The 15795-nt window shown below is 36.8% G+C and overlaps 1 protein-coding gene across 3 annotated transcripts in view; it reads right to left on the reverse strand.

Moving 5' to 3' along the window:
• Positions 1-1254: 1254 nt before the first annotated feature.
• The window catches only part of SS18 (SS18 subunit of BAF chromatin remodeling complex), a 42484-nt gene continuing 27943 nt past the window's right edge, over positions 1255-15795 (reverse strand). The window contains exons 6-11 of one of the 3 annotated variants that reach the window (XM_063167724.1): positions 12193-12360; positions 11371-11475; positions 9096-9188; positions 8255-8377; positions 5469-5602; positions 1255-3333 (exon numbers count right to left, since the gene is read on the reverse strand). In XM_063167724.1, coding sequence (XP_063023794.1) covers positions 3307-3333; positions 5469-5602; positions 8255-8377; positions 9096-9188; positions 11371-11475; positions 12193-12360 — 650 coding nt within the window. In that variant the 3' untranslated portion in view covers positions 1255-3306. The remainder of the gene's footprint in view (positions 3334-5468; positions 5603-8254; positions 8378-9095; positions 9189-11370; positions 11476-12192; positions 12361-15795) is intronic. The other 2 variants (XM_063167732.1, XM_063167742.1) reach the window with 2 other exon arrangements.

Raw genomic sequence — 15795 nt, forward strand, 5'->3', positions numbered from 1 at the left:
TCTGGGGGGTTTTTTATCACATTGTAGTCTTTTAGCATCCTCTGTGGTGAAAACTGTAGAAATACAACAGTATTTTTGCACTGAGGTCCTTGCCCCTCTTTAATCAGCTGCATTTTCTCAAAAAATCTATTACTTTACACATTTTAGAGTAATTTAGGTATGAAAATGGAAATGTGTCTTTTGCAAAATGATATATTTAGCCTGCCTACAAAGCAGCACATTTGCTTTCTTATGGCCAACATTGTGAAGTCAGTTTCAACTGAAACAAGGAGCCAGCTTCTCCCTTCTCCAAGTCATTCACAGAGCAGAAAAGGAAATAAAACACTGAATACAGAAAACATAGAACGGCAAAAATCATAACCCTATGAAAAACAGAAGTCACTGAATGCATTAACCCCTCCTCTTTACTCTTTACTCATGTGTTTGATTTGCTATGTCAGTCCCCCTAACTTTCTATATTCTGACTGTAAAACAACAGTTGCAACACCTTTTTTACTAGTTTCCTGTTGGCTGGATTTTATTTAATAAGGAAGACTTATTAAAACGAACTTTGTATCTTGCCATTTTCTCCTGGTCCTGTCACGCACTTCTGCTTCTTCTTTTGTTTAGGTAACACACGTTCCTTTCTAATATATAGTTTTAGAAAAACTTCTTCTGCATGGAGCTATCTCCTCTCAAGTTGTTCTTTTGGCATAGTATCAGAGGAATAAGGTAATTTTTGTCACCACCAATTAAAAAGTTTTACGAAACAGGACTGTTATAAAACAATTAAACCTTGCAAATGCAGTAGTCTCTAGGAGGGAAACCCTGGAGGAAATTCTGCTTATTAAAACTGCAATTTTAGTTTCCATTAAAAAGGAGAATAAGACAACAGAAGATGGGTTGGCAAGACAAATTATTTCTTAATGTCAGTTGAGCCTATTTCAAATGAGATAACGTATCTACACCAGGTTGGGTTCAACACATTTTTGCCTCGTCAACTCATTTATCTAATTCAGTCATCTTGATTATAGCCTCATGGACCTTCATTTTCAGAGAAAGAATTTCTTAACAAACAACCTACACAACATGCTGATTACTGAACAGTTAATTCTAATTAACTTGGCTATGGCAAGAGAATTTTGATAAAGTCCTAGACTGCAAATAAGGTCTGGTTATTCTGGCCAAACATCTTTAAAATCAAAACCCACAGCAGAGTCTCCAGATGAGACATCAGAGTGATAGGGATCTAATTTAAAGAAACAAATGAGAAAATTAAAATCACAAATAATTTATTCTTCCGTTAGAATTGATGGAGTACAGTTTTAAATAGCAATGAAGTACACAGTGGTGGAAAATTGGCACAGAACCTACAAGATTTTAATTCATAATAATGTTCCTCATGCCATATCTGTTCAAACCTTGATGTGTATTTTCTATTGACTTTAAGAAAACTGTTTTCCTTTTAAAAAAGACGCACAAATTGAAAATCTTGTCTTCCATATATAATGTCACACACACTATGAACATGAGTTGTTTTTTTATCCCCCTGAACATTGATTGCAAACTGAAAAAACACAAAATATCATTTTACTCCTGGGTTAATTTTAGGTTTTATCATTTATAGAAGTTGCAAGGGATTCTTGAATGCATATACTTCTGCAGAATAGAATATCCATTTATTTATCTGATACACAGTTTTAGGGCAATTTCAAAACCAATTTTTTTGTGTACTGTTGTTATTGATCAAAGTGCTGCCTCTCTCACATGCAACACTATAAGCATTAATGCAATTCCAAACAAAATTTGGCATTTGCCTCACCAACAGGTTTTATACTTAATGTTATAAAACATCCCCTTGGTCTCATGTTAACCAATAAGAAAAATGGGCACAAACAAAAATGTCCCTTTTCTAATGTTATTAACTCCCAGTTAGGAAAGCTGTCCTGGTTCCGGCCAGGACAGGGTTAATTTCTGCAGTAGCCAGAAGGAGACACCTCATTTTCCAGGGGACCCTTCCAGGCAGTGCAGCATGGGGTGGAACCGAGCTCTGCATGGTGAGCAATCAAGCACGTGTGAAGCCTTCACCTCTTTCTTGCACCCTCTGGCACTGGCATTGCTGCCATTCCCCTCCTTTTGCTGTTTCCAGTAAATTGTTCTCTCAAGCCCTGATCTTTCCCTTTTGTGCCTCTGATTCTCCTCTTCAGCCTGCCACAAGGGAAGGGGAGGGAGAGTGGGGAGCAAGCGAGCGGCGCGTGGCTTGGAGTGTGTCAGTGGGAAGACTAAAATTGGGGGACACCATTCCTAAACCATGACAAAAGTTTAGATAGGTTTTACAAAGTCCTCTAGGCTATTTTGATACATACAAATTATTCAACTAAAGGTTAAAATACACTTATACAATACAGTCCTGTTCTCCATATTCTTTTTCAAGTTCTTTGCATATTCAAGCCAAGTAAAATTAACACTTGTCATTTTCTTTGTTATTGCAATTATTAAGAAGGATTACAGCTTGCTTATGCAAAGCTCTGACAAAACACTTGAGAAATAAAACCCAAACGTTTATCTTGTTACCCAAAAAATGTTGCAGAAAATTGTCAAACTATGTTAGAAACAATTTTTACAAAACCGCTTTACTCAGAAAAATTGGAAAGCTTAAAAAATTTATCTCTGCACAAGACTGTATTACACTGTCCTTAATTATGTTCCCATTTAGATAACTGGGATTCTCAATCTTTGTACATGAACCCATCAGTGACATAGAATGCTCTCCATCTTTTCACTGTTATCTTTATTGTACACCATTTCGAGACTAATACAATCAAGCATTTACCATGCCCTACCCATTTTAACAGTAGATTTGTTATCCTGCCCAGCGAGTAGTGTACTGTCTTGCATATTCATCACATGTAAAACATAATATACAAAATATTGCTGCTGTAAAAAGTGTGCATTTCCCCTTTCCCCCTACAAAAAAAATCTGTGGAAAAAATATTAAATTCCCATAACCTTCATAAACATACAAAGCTGTCTGCACCTCTCAGTCTGTAACAGTATATTTGACATACAGTTCTCAACTCACTGCAAATTGTTATGTCACAGATTTTCTGTCCAATATTGCCATCTAGAGTAGAGATGTGAAACTAGTTTCTGAGAATCTACAGTCTTTAACAATTAACCCATAAAGACTGTATACCATAAAACAGCCACAAGATTTTTCCAAAATCTAGATGGAATGGGAGGTTCTCATCTTGGGAAGATGTCCACAGTGCTGAGGAGAAAATATGGCTGCTAATAGATTTTGCCTACCGGAATGTGAGTACTTTTTCACTGTTGGTAATTTCCATATTGACCCTAAAAAAAATTCAAAATACATAATTAGACAACAAGGCATATTTTCCTGCATTTAAAGCTGTAATTGGAAGACCATCCAAATAAACTGTGATATTAAAAGATGGAAACTAATACAAGTAAATGACATACGGATATCAGTAACTAGCGTAGTTTCATCTCACTAAAAATACTTTGTGCTTTAATGCAGAAGTAAGACCAAAGATATGAATTTAAGGCCAGGAGCCTGATTTGATCAAAAGAGTATACTTTTATATTCAATAGGCTGCTGTGAAATTAGTAGAACATCATAAAAAAAAAGAAAAAATTTGAGGAATATTTCCCACCTAAACTTTGAAAATTATTTCAAAAAGTCAAGGTCACCAAAATTCAAAGTAATTTAGGAAAGTAACCATGACACAAAGGTACCTAAAATTATTACTCAATCAAGCATTACATGTATTTCAAAACCAAGGCACATCCTGGTGAACACTAACAACCCAAGTCCACATATGCTACAGGAGGCAATTATTCCACAGATCTGATACACAGAATTATCACCCTTATTGATATTCCCTATTTCTTTTGACAGAATGTCATGTACTGCAGAGGTGGACAGAGGTGAAAGCATCAATGCTGTAAGCTTACCATGATCCTTCACCACAGGGTTCAAGGCTTGCAGAAAGAAGTACTGTGCTAGGAAACGAGCATGCTCCAAACTGATCCTGCCACCGTTCCATGTAAAGTACTACCACAACAAGGTAGTGTTTTACATTTTAGTTTTATGTTGCAATGTCAGTTATGTTCCATTATAATATAACAATCAGTCACAAAGAATAGTTTCACAACAGCTGCCAGATGAGAATTTAAGCAGCACAATTCCTATGGGAATGGCCAGTATGAAAGAGAGGTCTTCTATAATTGAATTTCCCAGTGGAACTTACAAGTGCACAAACTGGAGGAGCACAGCCTATCTACAGAGAGGGTTATCCACCTCTGCTGCAAGGAAAGCTGGAAAAAACTCAGCAACTGTGATTAAGTTTCCTTGACCCTATACTGGCCACAAGCAAAGAATTCTCCTGTAGCTTATTGTTTTCAGAGGAAGCTACTGGTTCAGTGCATAAACATTTTATCCGTTAAATAATTAAAAGTAACTGCATCTCCAAACTACCACACAGAGAGTTTGTTCCTTCTTCCTTGTCTTTTCTAATTTCTCTAGAAAGAAAACCAACTGTTCTTCAAAATTCTGGGCAATTCTCACTTCCTCAGAGTAGTTTTTCTTGAAAGTTCAACTCATCTTCTACTGACATAACAGGATTTTATTTAAACATTAGAACCTCAAATTTATAATTTAGTTAATCTTAACATTATTTATACCAAGGAAAGTAATAGCGTACATTTTAATGACGTTTCTGAATGATTCATAGTGAAAAGTTTGGATTTTTGCAAGTTAGTACCTTTTACGCGGACAAAACCTGTTTCATCCTTTAATTTGAAGACAGCTTTTTTACTACAGCCCTTCACTACAACTCCAGCCCAATGTTTTGGTGGTAATTGTTTGTTTGTTTTAATCTTGTCTTAGCAGCGATAAGAATGAAGCAGTTGATTTTCAGGTCACTTCCCTCCCATGTTCACTGCCCCCTTATACTGCTCAGAGAAAATCTGTGCAAAAACAAGTTCATGTCTCCCCATAAGCTCTGCAGCTGAAAGACCTCAGCTGTATGCCTCAGGTGCTTTTGCAACTGAAGAGGAAGATTATGATTAGGATTTGTGTTTGTGGAAAATAAATTCAACCATTTCTATTGCAAAGAAGTAATGAAAAATGATCCACCATGAGATTTAGAAACCTCATCTTTCATATTAGTCATTCACCATAAGGCTATGAAACACATCACCTTAATTTCTAACATCCAAAAACACTGCTGGGAAGGCCTCACTTTGCCAAATTTCATTAAAATTTAGCAAACTCAGGAGAGAATGACTAATCACAATTCCATACAAATGATTCTTGGTAACTCACCAAGAAATAAACTCCATGAGAATTGTAGGTACATACCTGAAAGACCATGTCCTAAAATTCCTTAGTTTAAGTGTCCAGAATCTAAGATTATTAAATGAGTGTGTAAGAATCACAACTTTCTCATCAAACAGAAGAATACCTGGTCATATCCGTAAGGCCTCTGCTGTGGTGGTTGTGGTGGCCCGGGCTGCGTGGGTCTGTATCCCCCATACTGCTGTCCTTGTCCCTGTGGATAATTGGGATACTGAGGTCCTGGACCACTCTGGGAAGGACCTGGGGATAAAAAATAAATTAAAAAAAAAAAAAGAGTGCTTAAGATGTTGGAAAGAAGAGAACAGGGAAAACACTGAATTTTACAGCTAAAACCACTGAATTTTACAGCTAACCAGGACTAAGAAATACCACTACTATGCAATTAGGTCTTTTGAGTGCCCTACCTCCCTCCCCCTAGAAAGCACCTTGGCTGCCAGGGCCTGTGCTCCAACCACAGAAACATTTACTTTTATTTATATATTCATTATTTAATATCAATGCATGTAGTTCCATGTACATGACAGAGCAGAACAAGGCAAGAAATGATACACATGAGCGCTTTCCAGGATTTAGGAAGGCAATCTCCTGATGTAGGCTGCTTGAGTTCCAGAACTTTCTAATGCCAAGAGCAGCCAGATAATCAGCTATGTTCAGCATTTGGACTTTCTGAAGAGACCAGCAGCACTGTGCTGCCAAAAAGTGAAGTCTCACACCACAGCAGGCAATCATGGATGGGGTGTCAGGCAAGCAAGCTATATATGTATAAAATGTGAGATGTGACAAGCAGTAAAAGGTACTGTGAGATGGAAAAAAGCACCCTCCACTCCACAGTCCTTTGGTAATATTAACTTTCCAGAAAAAGGTTAAGAAAAAACCCAAAACTTGGACTCCAGTCTTTTTTGTCTGTAAAAGAAGTACTTCTTTTGCAAGTATAACTATCTGTTACTATTCACAGGGACTTGGCCTGGCTACCACTGGAAGCTGCACGTTACTGCCATCAGGCATTGCAGCCATATTACAAACAAAATTATCCCCATCCCCCCCAGCACTGGGAGAGATGTACTCTGTTCTGTATTTCAGTGGCACTCCTATGAATCCTCAGCAGTGGATCTGTCAGCTTTTTCAACAACAACCCTTAAAACTGTGTCTCTCTTTTTCAGAGCTGAAGATCTGCAGCTTTTCAGATGGGCTTTTCTTTTAAACAAACCAACACTTTTGTTTCCTTCCCCTCAGAAGAAACAGATATGTTTTTAGCAACAGTGATTCGGTGCTAGAGAGGGCTAGTCTGAGCTACAGGCACTGGACATTAAGATGACATCAGCTGGTAATTCCTTCAGTAATTCTGGATCTGTAAGACAGTGAAAAGATGACCTGGAGAAGAAAAGCTCCATAAGCTATCATCATTCTCCTCAGGCCTCAAACACCCTTGAACTATGCAGTTGCACCTTTTCACAGTGAAACAAAACCTTAAAGACTGATAATAATGTCTGAGATATTGATTTATTTCTGAAAATTAGAAAGCAATTAAATATTAAATTGAGCAACAATACAACATCCTAAAAGTGCTGTGTTCATCTGATAAATGAATATGGGTTTATTTATTCATGGTAATTCTTTATAGCTGAATTCTAAATATTCATTGACAAATTTAACAGAAAAAAATGGAACTTCAGTAACAATTCTGGCTAAAAACAAGAAACTGAAAAATATGTTGTTCTGTTTTACAAATTATATTGTGTAAGTGGCTCCAAAAGACTTCCTAACCCCTTTTTCTTCAAGTATTTCTTAACCTAAACTTTCTGAATAAATCCGATTTTATTTCTTTACCTACAAAGTTCAGAGCAGTGATCAACATGACTTCTACTCTGACCTTTAGTCTATTCCTATATTATGTTTAGCAGAATGTAGGTACAAGTATTACTCCAGAATTATCAATTCATCCATAAACTCCAGAAGCAGAACTTGGTAAATCTCAGTGGATCCTCTTAAAGCTTAACTCTGTCTCAACATAACTGGATTTCATGTGAATGTGGCATTTATCTACATGGCAAACAAATTACCCATGCATTTCCTCACATACACACAATGCTGAAAGCTTCAGCATGGAAGCCTGCAAAAGAGCTGAAAGCTAATATACATGGAATTTAGGAAATTTCAGAGATTCCTTCTTCTGTCGTAAATTTATGTTTACTGCTTTACAGTATGAAAGCAAATAAAACTTTTTGAGTTTCAGTATGCTCTTCTGACACAAAGTTTTTTAGAATTAATTCACCAAAATTACATTCTACTGCTCCAAGTTTCCTTTTTGAGTGGCTTTCCTTGAATCCAGGGACTTGTGGCAGAGGATTTCTCATTCCTGCCATGTACCAGAAGGTTTTCACTACTAGTGCAAATTTATAAGGCACAGTTGCTTTAAAGGTGTGCTGTCAATGCTTACAGTCATTTCTCTACTGATCAGTACAAGAATTTGAAAATAATGGTTCATGTATGTTGAATGAAGTTTTAAACCAGTTTTTAACAGACTGCTTTAACTGGCAAATCCACAGATGAAAGTGGTTCTTTGTCATCTTTGTGAGTATGTTCCCCTAGAGAAGAGAGAAAAGAGCAGAATCTTTCTGGGTCCTTCTAAATTACAGATACCTATTGCAATGCTGTTTAGTCACCCTCAGTTTTCTGTGCTACCACACTCTCCTAGACTGCCTAATCCTAAACAGATCTAACTCCCAAAAGACACTGCCTTCTATGTTTTTGTGTCTCAGCCCAGTGAAATTGCAGGCACAGAGCTGTTCTGTCCAAGCCTGGCCTCTGGACACAGTCAAACAGGGATGGAGAAACACACAACAAAGGTCTCTCTCCTTGCTGTGACAGCTGTCTGTGTCCTCAGGTTCTTACCATAACCCTGCTGTTGTCCTGGATAGCCTTGTTGGCCGGGATATTGCTGCTGCTGTGGTGGATAACCCTGCTGCTGGGGTGGTCCTTGATATGCATCTTGCTGCTGACCATATTGCGAATTTCCTGTAAGATCATTGCAAGAAAGCAAAAACTCATAAAGATACCTATTTTATTTTTTTTCCTTCTAAGATGCACAGCCAACAACACAAGAACAAAATGAAAATGCAATATTGATTTCAAAAACTGAACAAAACAAAGAAAACTCAAACCAAACAGAAGGAACTCGGCCAAACAAACTGCAGTTAAAGCCAATTTTGTAAAGTTGAACGGCAGCATTTTCAGCATCTCTGCCAAACGAGCATTACATTTACTGGAACATCACAGTCATAAGATCATGACTATGCTAAATAAAATAAAATAAAAAAAAAGGACAAAATTAAGGACAGCTACAAGAGCACAGACTAGCTACACAAGATCAGCAAGCTGTTTCCTAACGGCACTATAATTATACAAAATATACACACACAAAAAGATATATAACTGAACCAACAAATTTATGTTAAAATAAAAATTTCCATTGAGGTAAAAAAAAAAATCTCTAGAGTGTTTTAGTCATTTTACTGTTGTTAGAATGGCAAATTGTGGTTATATATATAAGGTGTTTGCAAGAAATTATTCTGAAGGCTCCAAGTTCCCTGCCATTTCCAAGACAGCCAGCAACTAGTATTCTACAAGAGCTTTGCATGGGTATAAGTTGTGTTGTGCAAGAATGTCTGTTCCCGTTGAGGGTGGGGGAGGAGAGGGAATGTCTGTGCGTATGTGTGTGAAGGTATATAGATACCTCCTTCGTAGTAATGTTGTGAGGAATCCTCATAAGGCCTATCGTAGCCTTGTTCAGGATACGACGGTTGCTGATAACCGTAATCATTATGACCTACATCAATTCGACAAGAGACAGGAAGAAACGTTAATGGCCTCTGAGTGAAAACCCTAAAAATATTTCATTTCTCAGAAAAATGAAAAAAAAATTTCAACTGGATATACATGAAAAAGAATTTTCAATTGTATTAGCCAAAGACTTACTAATATGATTTCCTTTCATATTGAATTAACATGTGACAGGGGAAAAAAAAGGCTTAATGCAGTAGTTCTAGAAACATCACAGTAAGGGATGGTCTTAACCTTCCAATAATCCTTGTTGGGGGAGTCGGAGGGGGGAGAGTACTTCATCTTTCACTCAAAAAAAAAATGAAAGCATTTAGGCCTTTCACATGTAAATAACCTGAATTAAATTAGAATGAACAAAGAAAGCAATTATCATACTTTGTCTAACACCTGTTCTGCTGATCTCCAATTCAAAAGCATATGCTAAAAGCAGTGTGAAATATAACAAATAAAGCTCAATGAAGTTATGAACCATCATCTACATTAAATTCTGGTTTTGAATGACAGAAATACAACACTCTCAAGGTTTTCCCTACAAACAGAATTTCTGCTTAAAGTCTTAAGAAAACTTTTCCTCTTACATTCCAGTCCTAAGTAGACTCATTACAAACAAACCTTTCTACTCAGAGACTACAGCCATCTCTGATTAAGAAACCAATACATGCAGTAAGCACCCCACCTGTTGTTGTTTTTAGCACACATGTATTTTCTGTTACAGATGATCAAAATATATCTTATTGCTAATTTGGTCAAGAATACATGCCAAACTTTGTTTACATTTGAAATTAAATAGTATAAATTTGGAATAAAATTTTTAGATACAAGTAAGGAAAGGAGGAAACAGTTCTGAAACTGAGTGGCTTTGTCATCAGGTCTGCAACTGTACCATACATCACTGACTGAATCTTACATGCATACATAACCATTAAAACAAGTCTTAAAATATTCTACTTGTATTCTACATAAGAGTAACAATGAGGTAATGATAAAGATGACTCTTAAGAAGGAACAGATCCTAGAAGTCATCTGTGCTGCCACAAAGCTGTTGATGGCAACATCAAAATGCCTTTACTAGAGTAAATTGCCTGTAACAATTTAGCATTCATGTGTATACATAAATGTTCCAAAATGAAATCTGAATAATTACCAGTTAATGCAACTTGTAAAATAACACTGCACACACACCTCCAGAAATTAACACATGTAAGCTTATACAGATATGGCTTGATGTACCTTAAAATCAATTTGATGGAAATCGAATTCAAACAACTGACTTGCAACCCTTTATCTGCTATGAGCAGCTGCTTTGACAATTACACAGCTTTGCTTTGTATATATATTTTTAAACATTAACATCTACCACATTTCTTGAGCTTCACAAGATACCATTAAGTTGCACACATGGTTATCACAGTAGTCAGGAGTTAGCATCTTTGTTCTCCCAGTCTCTGCTCAGCCTGAAAACAAGTTAATTTCAACTTTTCTAACTTATAACACAATCCAATAGTCTTCAGCACTCCATAATCCAAGAGGTAGGAGGACAGATTTATGAAATTCAAAGTTTCAATCTTGTCTTGAAAGCACTGAGGGGACATCTAAAGAGGATTCACATTTTCAATATCCTCAGGGCAGGGACCACTTTATTCCTATATAAATGTTAAACTGAAGGCCCATACCATGTCAGCAATAACACATTTGTGCGACTTACATGAAAATGAGACACTAAGTTAAAAAGGTAGAGTATTTACAGAAAAAACCCACATCTTTTTAGCAAGTTTTTTCAGTTCAGTAGAATTTTTAATAAAAGGATATCGCCCCCTCTCTTATTGATAATAAAGTTATGACTGTTTAAATTCATGTCAATCATATTAGATATGCTAAGGAACTCTCCATTCTTTGAGAGAAACAAATTATTTCCATTCTTTTGAAATACTAAAACTGTTTTTAAGAGTTTCAAATGGGAGTAATACAAATTACATGCTTTAAGTTGCAAATTTAACTAGTCACAGTAACTTAAACTGTAGTAACAATTCTGAATTTGGAAGGTTTTTTAAATGTGAGGTATGATATCCAATTACTATTCTTGCCTCATCCCCTAATTTTGGCCATATGACTACATTAGTATTGGGCAGGTATAGAAAATGGGAAAGTTAACATTTATGAGAGATTACCATCAGGGTAATATTGCTGGTTCATGCCTTCTGGAGGACCTTGTCCACCATGACTGTATTGGTCCCCATAATAGTCTTCCTGGCCTGAGTACTGCTGTGGTGGGCCTGAAAAACCACAACCAGTCAATATGTAAATAACTTGTTTTGTCTGTTATAAAGCCTGCTAATTTCTGACTTTAGTATGAGAAATATTTCTCAAATGTATTCCCCACCCATACTGTTGCATTACAGACAACATATGTAATCTGGTTTAGTTAAAAAAATAAGTAAATGTATCTATACACATATACAAACACACAGTTGTTTGGCTCACTAGACTGAGACTATATATATATCAAACTTCAGTTTTGAGCTAATTTTAGGAATATGTGTATAACAGAATAGGGTGTTAAAAATAAAATTATTCCTTGTTGAAAAGGACTAAAAGAAAAAAGATAACCAAAATCATGGAACATCATTCCTTTTTTGTAACTGAATGAATCCAGAACCAAGTAGGTATTCTGTTCCTTTTCTGTCCTATCATTTAAATATTAGAATATCAAATTCTGCATCAGCATATCTGAGATGTGCAATTTCAGAGTGTATAATCTCAGAAAGAACCAAAACAAAAAGAAAACAAACTTGTCTTCACATTTCATGGTGACTGCAGTAATCTCTCGCTGCAAGAACCACCCTTAAAATGGGTAACAAAAAGAGTGTGCAAACAAAGTCTGTCACACCAAATGACTTGACAGAAATTTGGATTAAGCAAGAAAGAGATGTAAAATGGTTTTAAACACGGTTATTTAAAATCAATGCAAAAATACTGAAGTGAATTCCTACCTTGCTGTGGTGGCCTGTATGGAGGAATCTGTCTCTGCCCCATCATGTGATTTCCTTGGTTAACTTGGCCCATCATTCCCATCGGTGGCTGCTGCCCCTGGTAATGCTGCCCACCTGCCTGTGGCATGTTGTATTGCTGGGAGGGAGGCTGCTGGTGCATCATTGGACCTGCAAAAGGAAAAGTAGCAAAAATGTCAAATACACAAAAATGATTTGTGATTAAACCTTTCCAAAAGAACACGGAAAACCCAACCTTTAAAAATGGACCAAAAAACCCTCTGTATATCCACTGCTCTGGTAAGGGTTTGTTGTTTCTGGACTTATGCAAATGTAGGTGAACAATTCAGCAGCCAAACTACAAAACAGAAATCAGCCTCAATAAGGTTGCTTTTCAGGTTTTTCTTCAAAACCACAGATATTAGTTTACATCTACAAAAAGATAATTGAAACACTTTCATGACTTTTTGTTATTAAAAACTCCTTTAAAAAAGTGTAGGTGAAAACCTGATGGTGAAACTTTGGTAAGTCATAGAAAAATTATTTAACATTTGTGATCTCCTTGGAGTATAGTTTCAATACACATACATAGTTGCTGTTATATTCCACCAACAAACCACTACGCTGTTATCACAAAATCAACAATTTTATTTAGCCTGTAAAGACAAACCACATGAACCAGACAGGCAATTAGACAACAGGCATATCCAGAAAGCCCACAGAACACAGGCTCTGCCTGACACTGAACTGTCCTAAACAATCTGTGACAAAAATATCTTTCATATTTAGTTACACCAAGTTCTACGAACCACAGGAAGAGACCAAGAGAGATCAAGTACTGTCCATGTTTTATCAACTGACAAAATTTGATTAAGGCTGTACTTGGAGAAATGCAAATTTCAGTAATGAAAACAGACAGTTAGAGAGCACCCTACTGACACCACACAGCAATGAAAATGATGATTACACAATTTCATTATATGAGATTGCAGGTTAGACTGATACATTTAACAAAGAAAAGCCTCTGTGCCTCCTCTGTAGTACCACTTCAGAAAAGAGTTATTCCAGTATCAAAAACATGAGGAGGAAAAAGTTGTGACAAGGAGCTAAACTTTTTTAAGCAACAGATTTTTGCAATATATTAATTCAAACCACTTCACACATACTGCCCAGTCTATAATGGCAAAACCCTAAGGTTTTCTGGCTTTTAAAAAATAATTTATTTTATAAACTACAAAGATAACAAGAAACTAGCAGCCTCACTAAAAACTAAAACAAACCATGACATCAAACATCAAACTAGCAGAGCCACTCCTAAGTGCCATCCAGTGAGAAAAAGGAAGATATCACCTTTTTTCTGTATGCTTAGATTCTTCCATTCCATTTAGTATTTCTGAAAAGCTAGGTTCTGAAGCACAAGCAGAAAATCCTGTGTGAAACTACAGTACTGGAAAAATACCTAGATACACAGCCAAGCAACAATGGATTTATACAGGCAAAGGAATATGTACTCACTTATATACTGTCTATGCAGAGTTACGAGGGAAAGTTATGACAAATTAATTAATGGTATGAATTCCAAGTGCATTAGTTAAATCCCATAAAACCCCAGTGTAGGATCTCTCACTGAGAAGTAAAGTGGCCTAAGCTTAATTTTCCTCTGAAGATAAATATTGGCCTCTCTTAAGAAGATCCAGTTATGCTTCTGTCCTTCAGTATGGCAAGTTTCTGTGTCCTGACTTTAAAGTAAAAAAAAGGGTTAAATTCAGATGTACTTATTTTAATTATTGGCAAAATACTTTTCCTTTTTTTGATCTTCTAAATGAGTAAGTAATTTAGATTATTCCATTTCACTGCTCCTCTGTTTGGAGGTACTGAGAAACATCAGGCAGTCTTGATAAAAAATAGAAACTTGTTGCCATAATATTCCTAGATCTTAAGAAAGCTTGTTAATTAACAATATTAATATTAGTCACAATACAATGTGATAAAATGTGGTGGGTCCCTGTGGTGCAATGTAGAGATTTTCTGTTTGCTTTTTAAATTAGAACTTCATTAACGCTTTGTAGAGCCACAATGAGAATTCACTACCCTGTACTAGGCTGTGTGTTGTGTTCATAACAGACGGCCTGGCTTCCTTCCAGTTTGGCTCTTCTTATTAAAAAGATACCTAAAAGAACCACCATGGCCTCTACTGCCTCATGGAACACAACCGTTCTATGCAGTGGTTTTGAGGGATGAGGGAATTTTGACTTTATTCTTCCATTTGAAAAATCTAGCCTAGGAGAAAGCCACATTTATTCATCATGTAATACTTAATACGACATAAAATCCCAAAACTTAATAAAACACTTAAGACTCTTAATTCATTATCTGCTTGGATATGGACAAACTTCAGAAGTGGGCCCAAGAGAACCCCATGAAATTCAACAAGTCCAAGTGCAAGGTGCAGCACCTGAGTAGGGGCAAACCTAGATATGAGTACAGAGTGGGAAACTCACTGAGAGCAGCCTTGAGAAGAATTTGAGGGTTTGTGTTGATGAAAAGCTGGGTCTGATCTGGCAATGTGGGCATGCAGCCCAAAAAACCAACTATATCCTGGGTTCCATGAAAAAACTTGGTCAGGTGGTCAAGTGAGGTGAACTTGCCCCTCTACTCTGCTCTGGTGAGATCCCACCCAGAGTGCTGCATCCAGCTCTAGGGGGTCCAGCACAGAAAGACACAGAAAGACCTGCTGGACTGGGTCAAGAGGAAGGCCAAAGGATTATCAGAGGGATAGATAAGGAAACGCTAAGAGAGCATGGAGCAGAGAAAGCTGCAGGGAGACCTCACTTTGGCCTTCCAGTACTTTAAGGGGGCTTTATAAAAGGGAAGGAGATGGGCTTTCTATACAGGCAGACAGTGACAGGACATGGGGCAATAGTTTTAAATTGAAAGAGGGTAGGTATAGATGGGATATTAGGAGGAAATTCTTCAGTGTGAAGAGGCACTGGGACAGGCTGCCCAAAGAAGTTGTGAATGCCCATCCCTGCATGTGTTCAAGTCACCAGGCTGGATGGGGCTCTGAGAAACCGAGGCTAGTTGTAGCACAGGCAGGGAGGCTGGAACTATGGGATCTTTCAGGTCCCCTACAACCCAAACCATTCAATGACTTTATGTTTTCTAATATTTGTGGCACAGATTTTTGTAAGCACCCTAAAACACAGCTTTTGAATTCCTGATTAGGTAACACCAAAAACAAAATGCAGCAGCCCTCATCAAAATTTTTTTGGTGTTTTTCCACATGTTTAAAAAAAAAAAAGCTTTTTTTAAATGATGTTAAAACCAGCTTGCCTTGTGCAAGCTTTCTTAGAAACTATAATGAGGGTCAATTTAACTTGACAAACACTACAATTCAGATTTGCTTAGTCAAATGAACCACCATCCTAAATTTAACACGAGGAGCAGTTTAAACATTATCTCAAAAGATTTTGAGGATACAACACTTTTTGCTACTCCTAATATACAATTCAGGCTGCAACTTAAGGACAGTAGACACTTCTCCACACTTTATTACTCCACGAATTTCTCATCTCAAACTGAAACTCAATTTCAGTTATCATTTTA

The sequence above is a fragment of the Melospiza melodia genome, chromosome 1 (assembly GCF_035770615.1).
Source record: "Melospiza melodia melodia isolate bMelMel2 chromosome 1, bMelMel2.pri, whole genome shotgun sequence".
NCBI lineage: Eukaryota > Metazoa > Chordata > Aves > Passeriformes > Passerellidae > Melospiza > Melospiza melodia.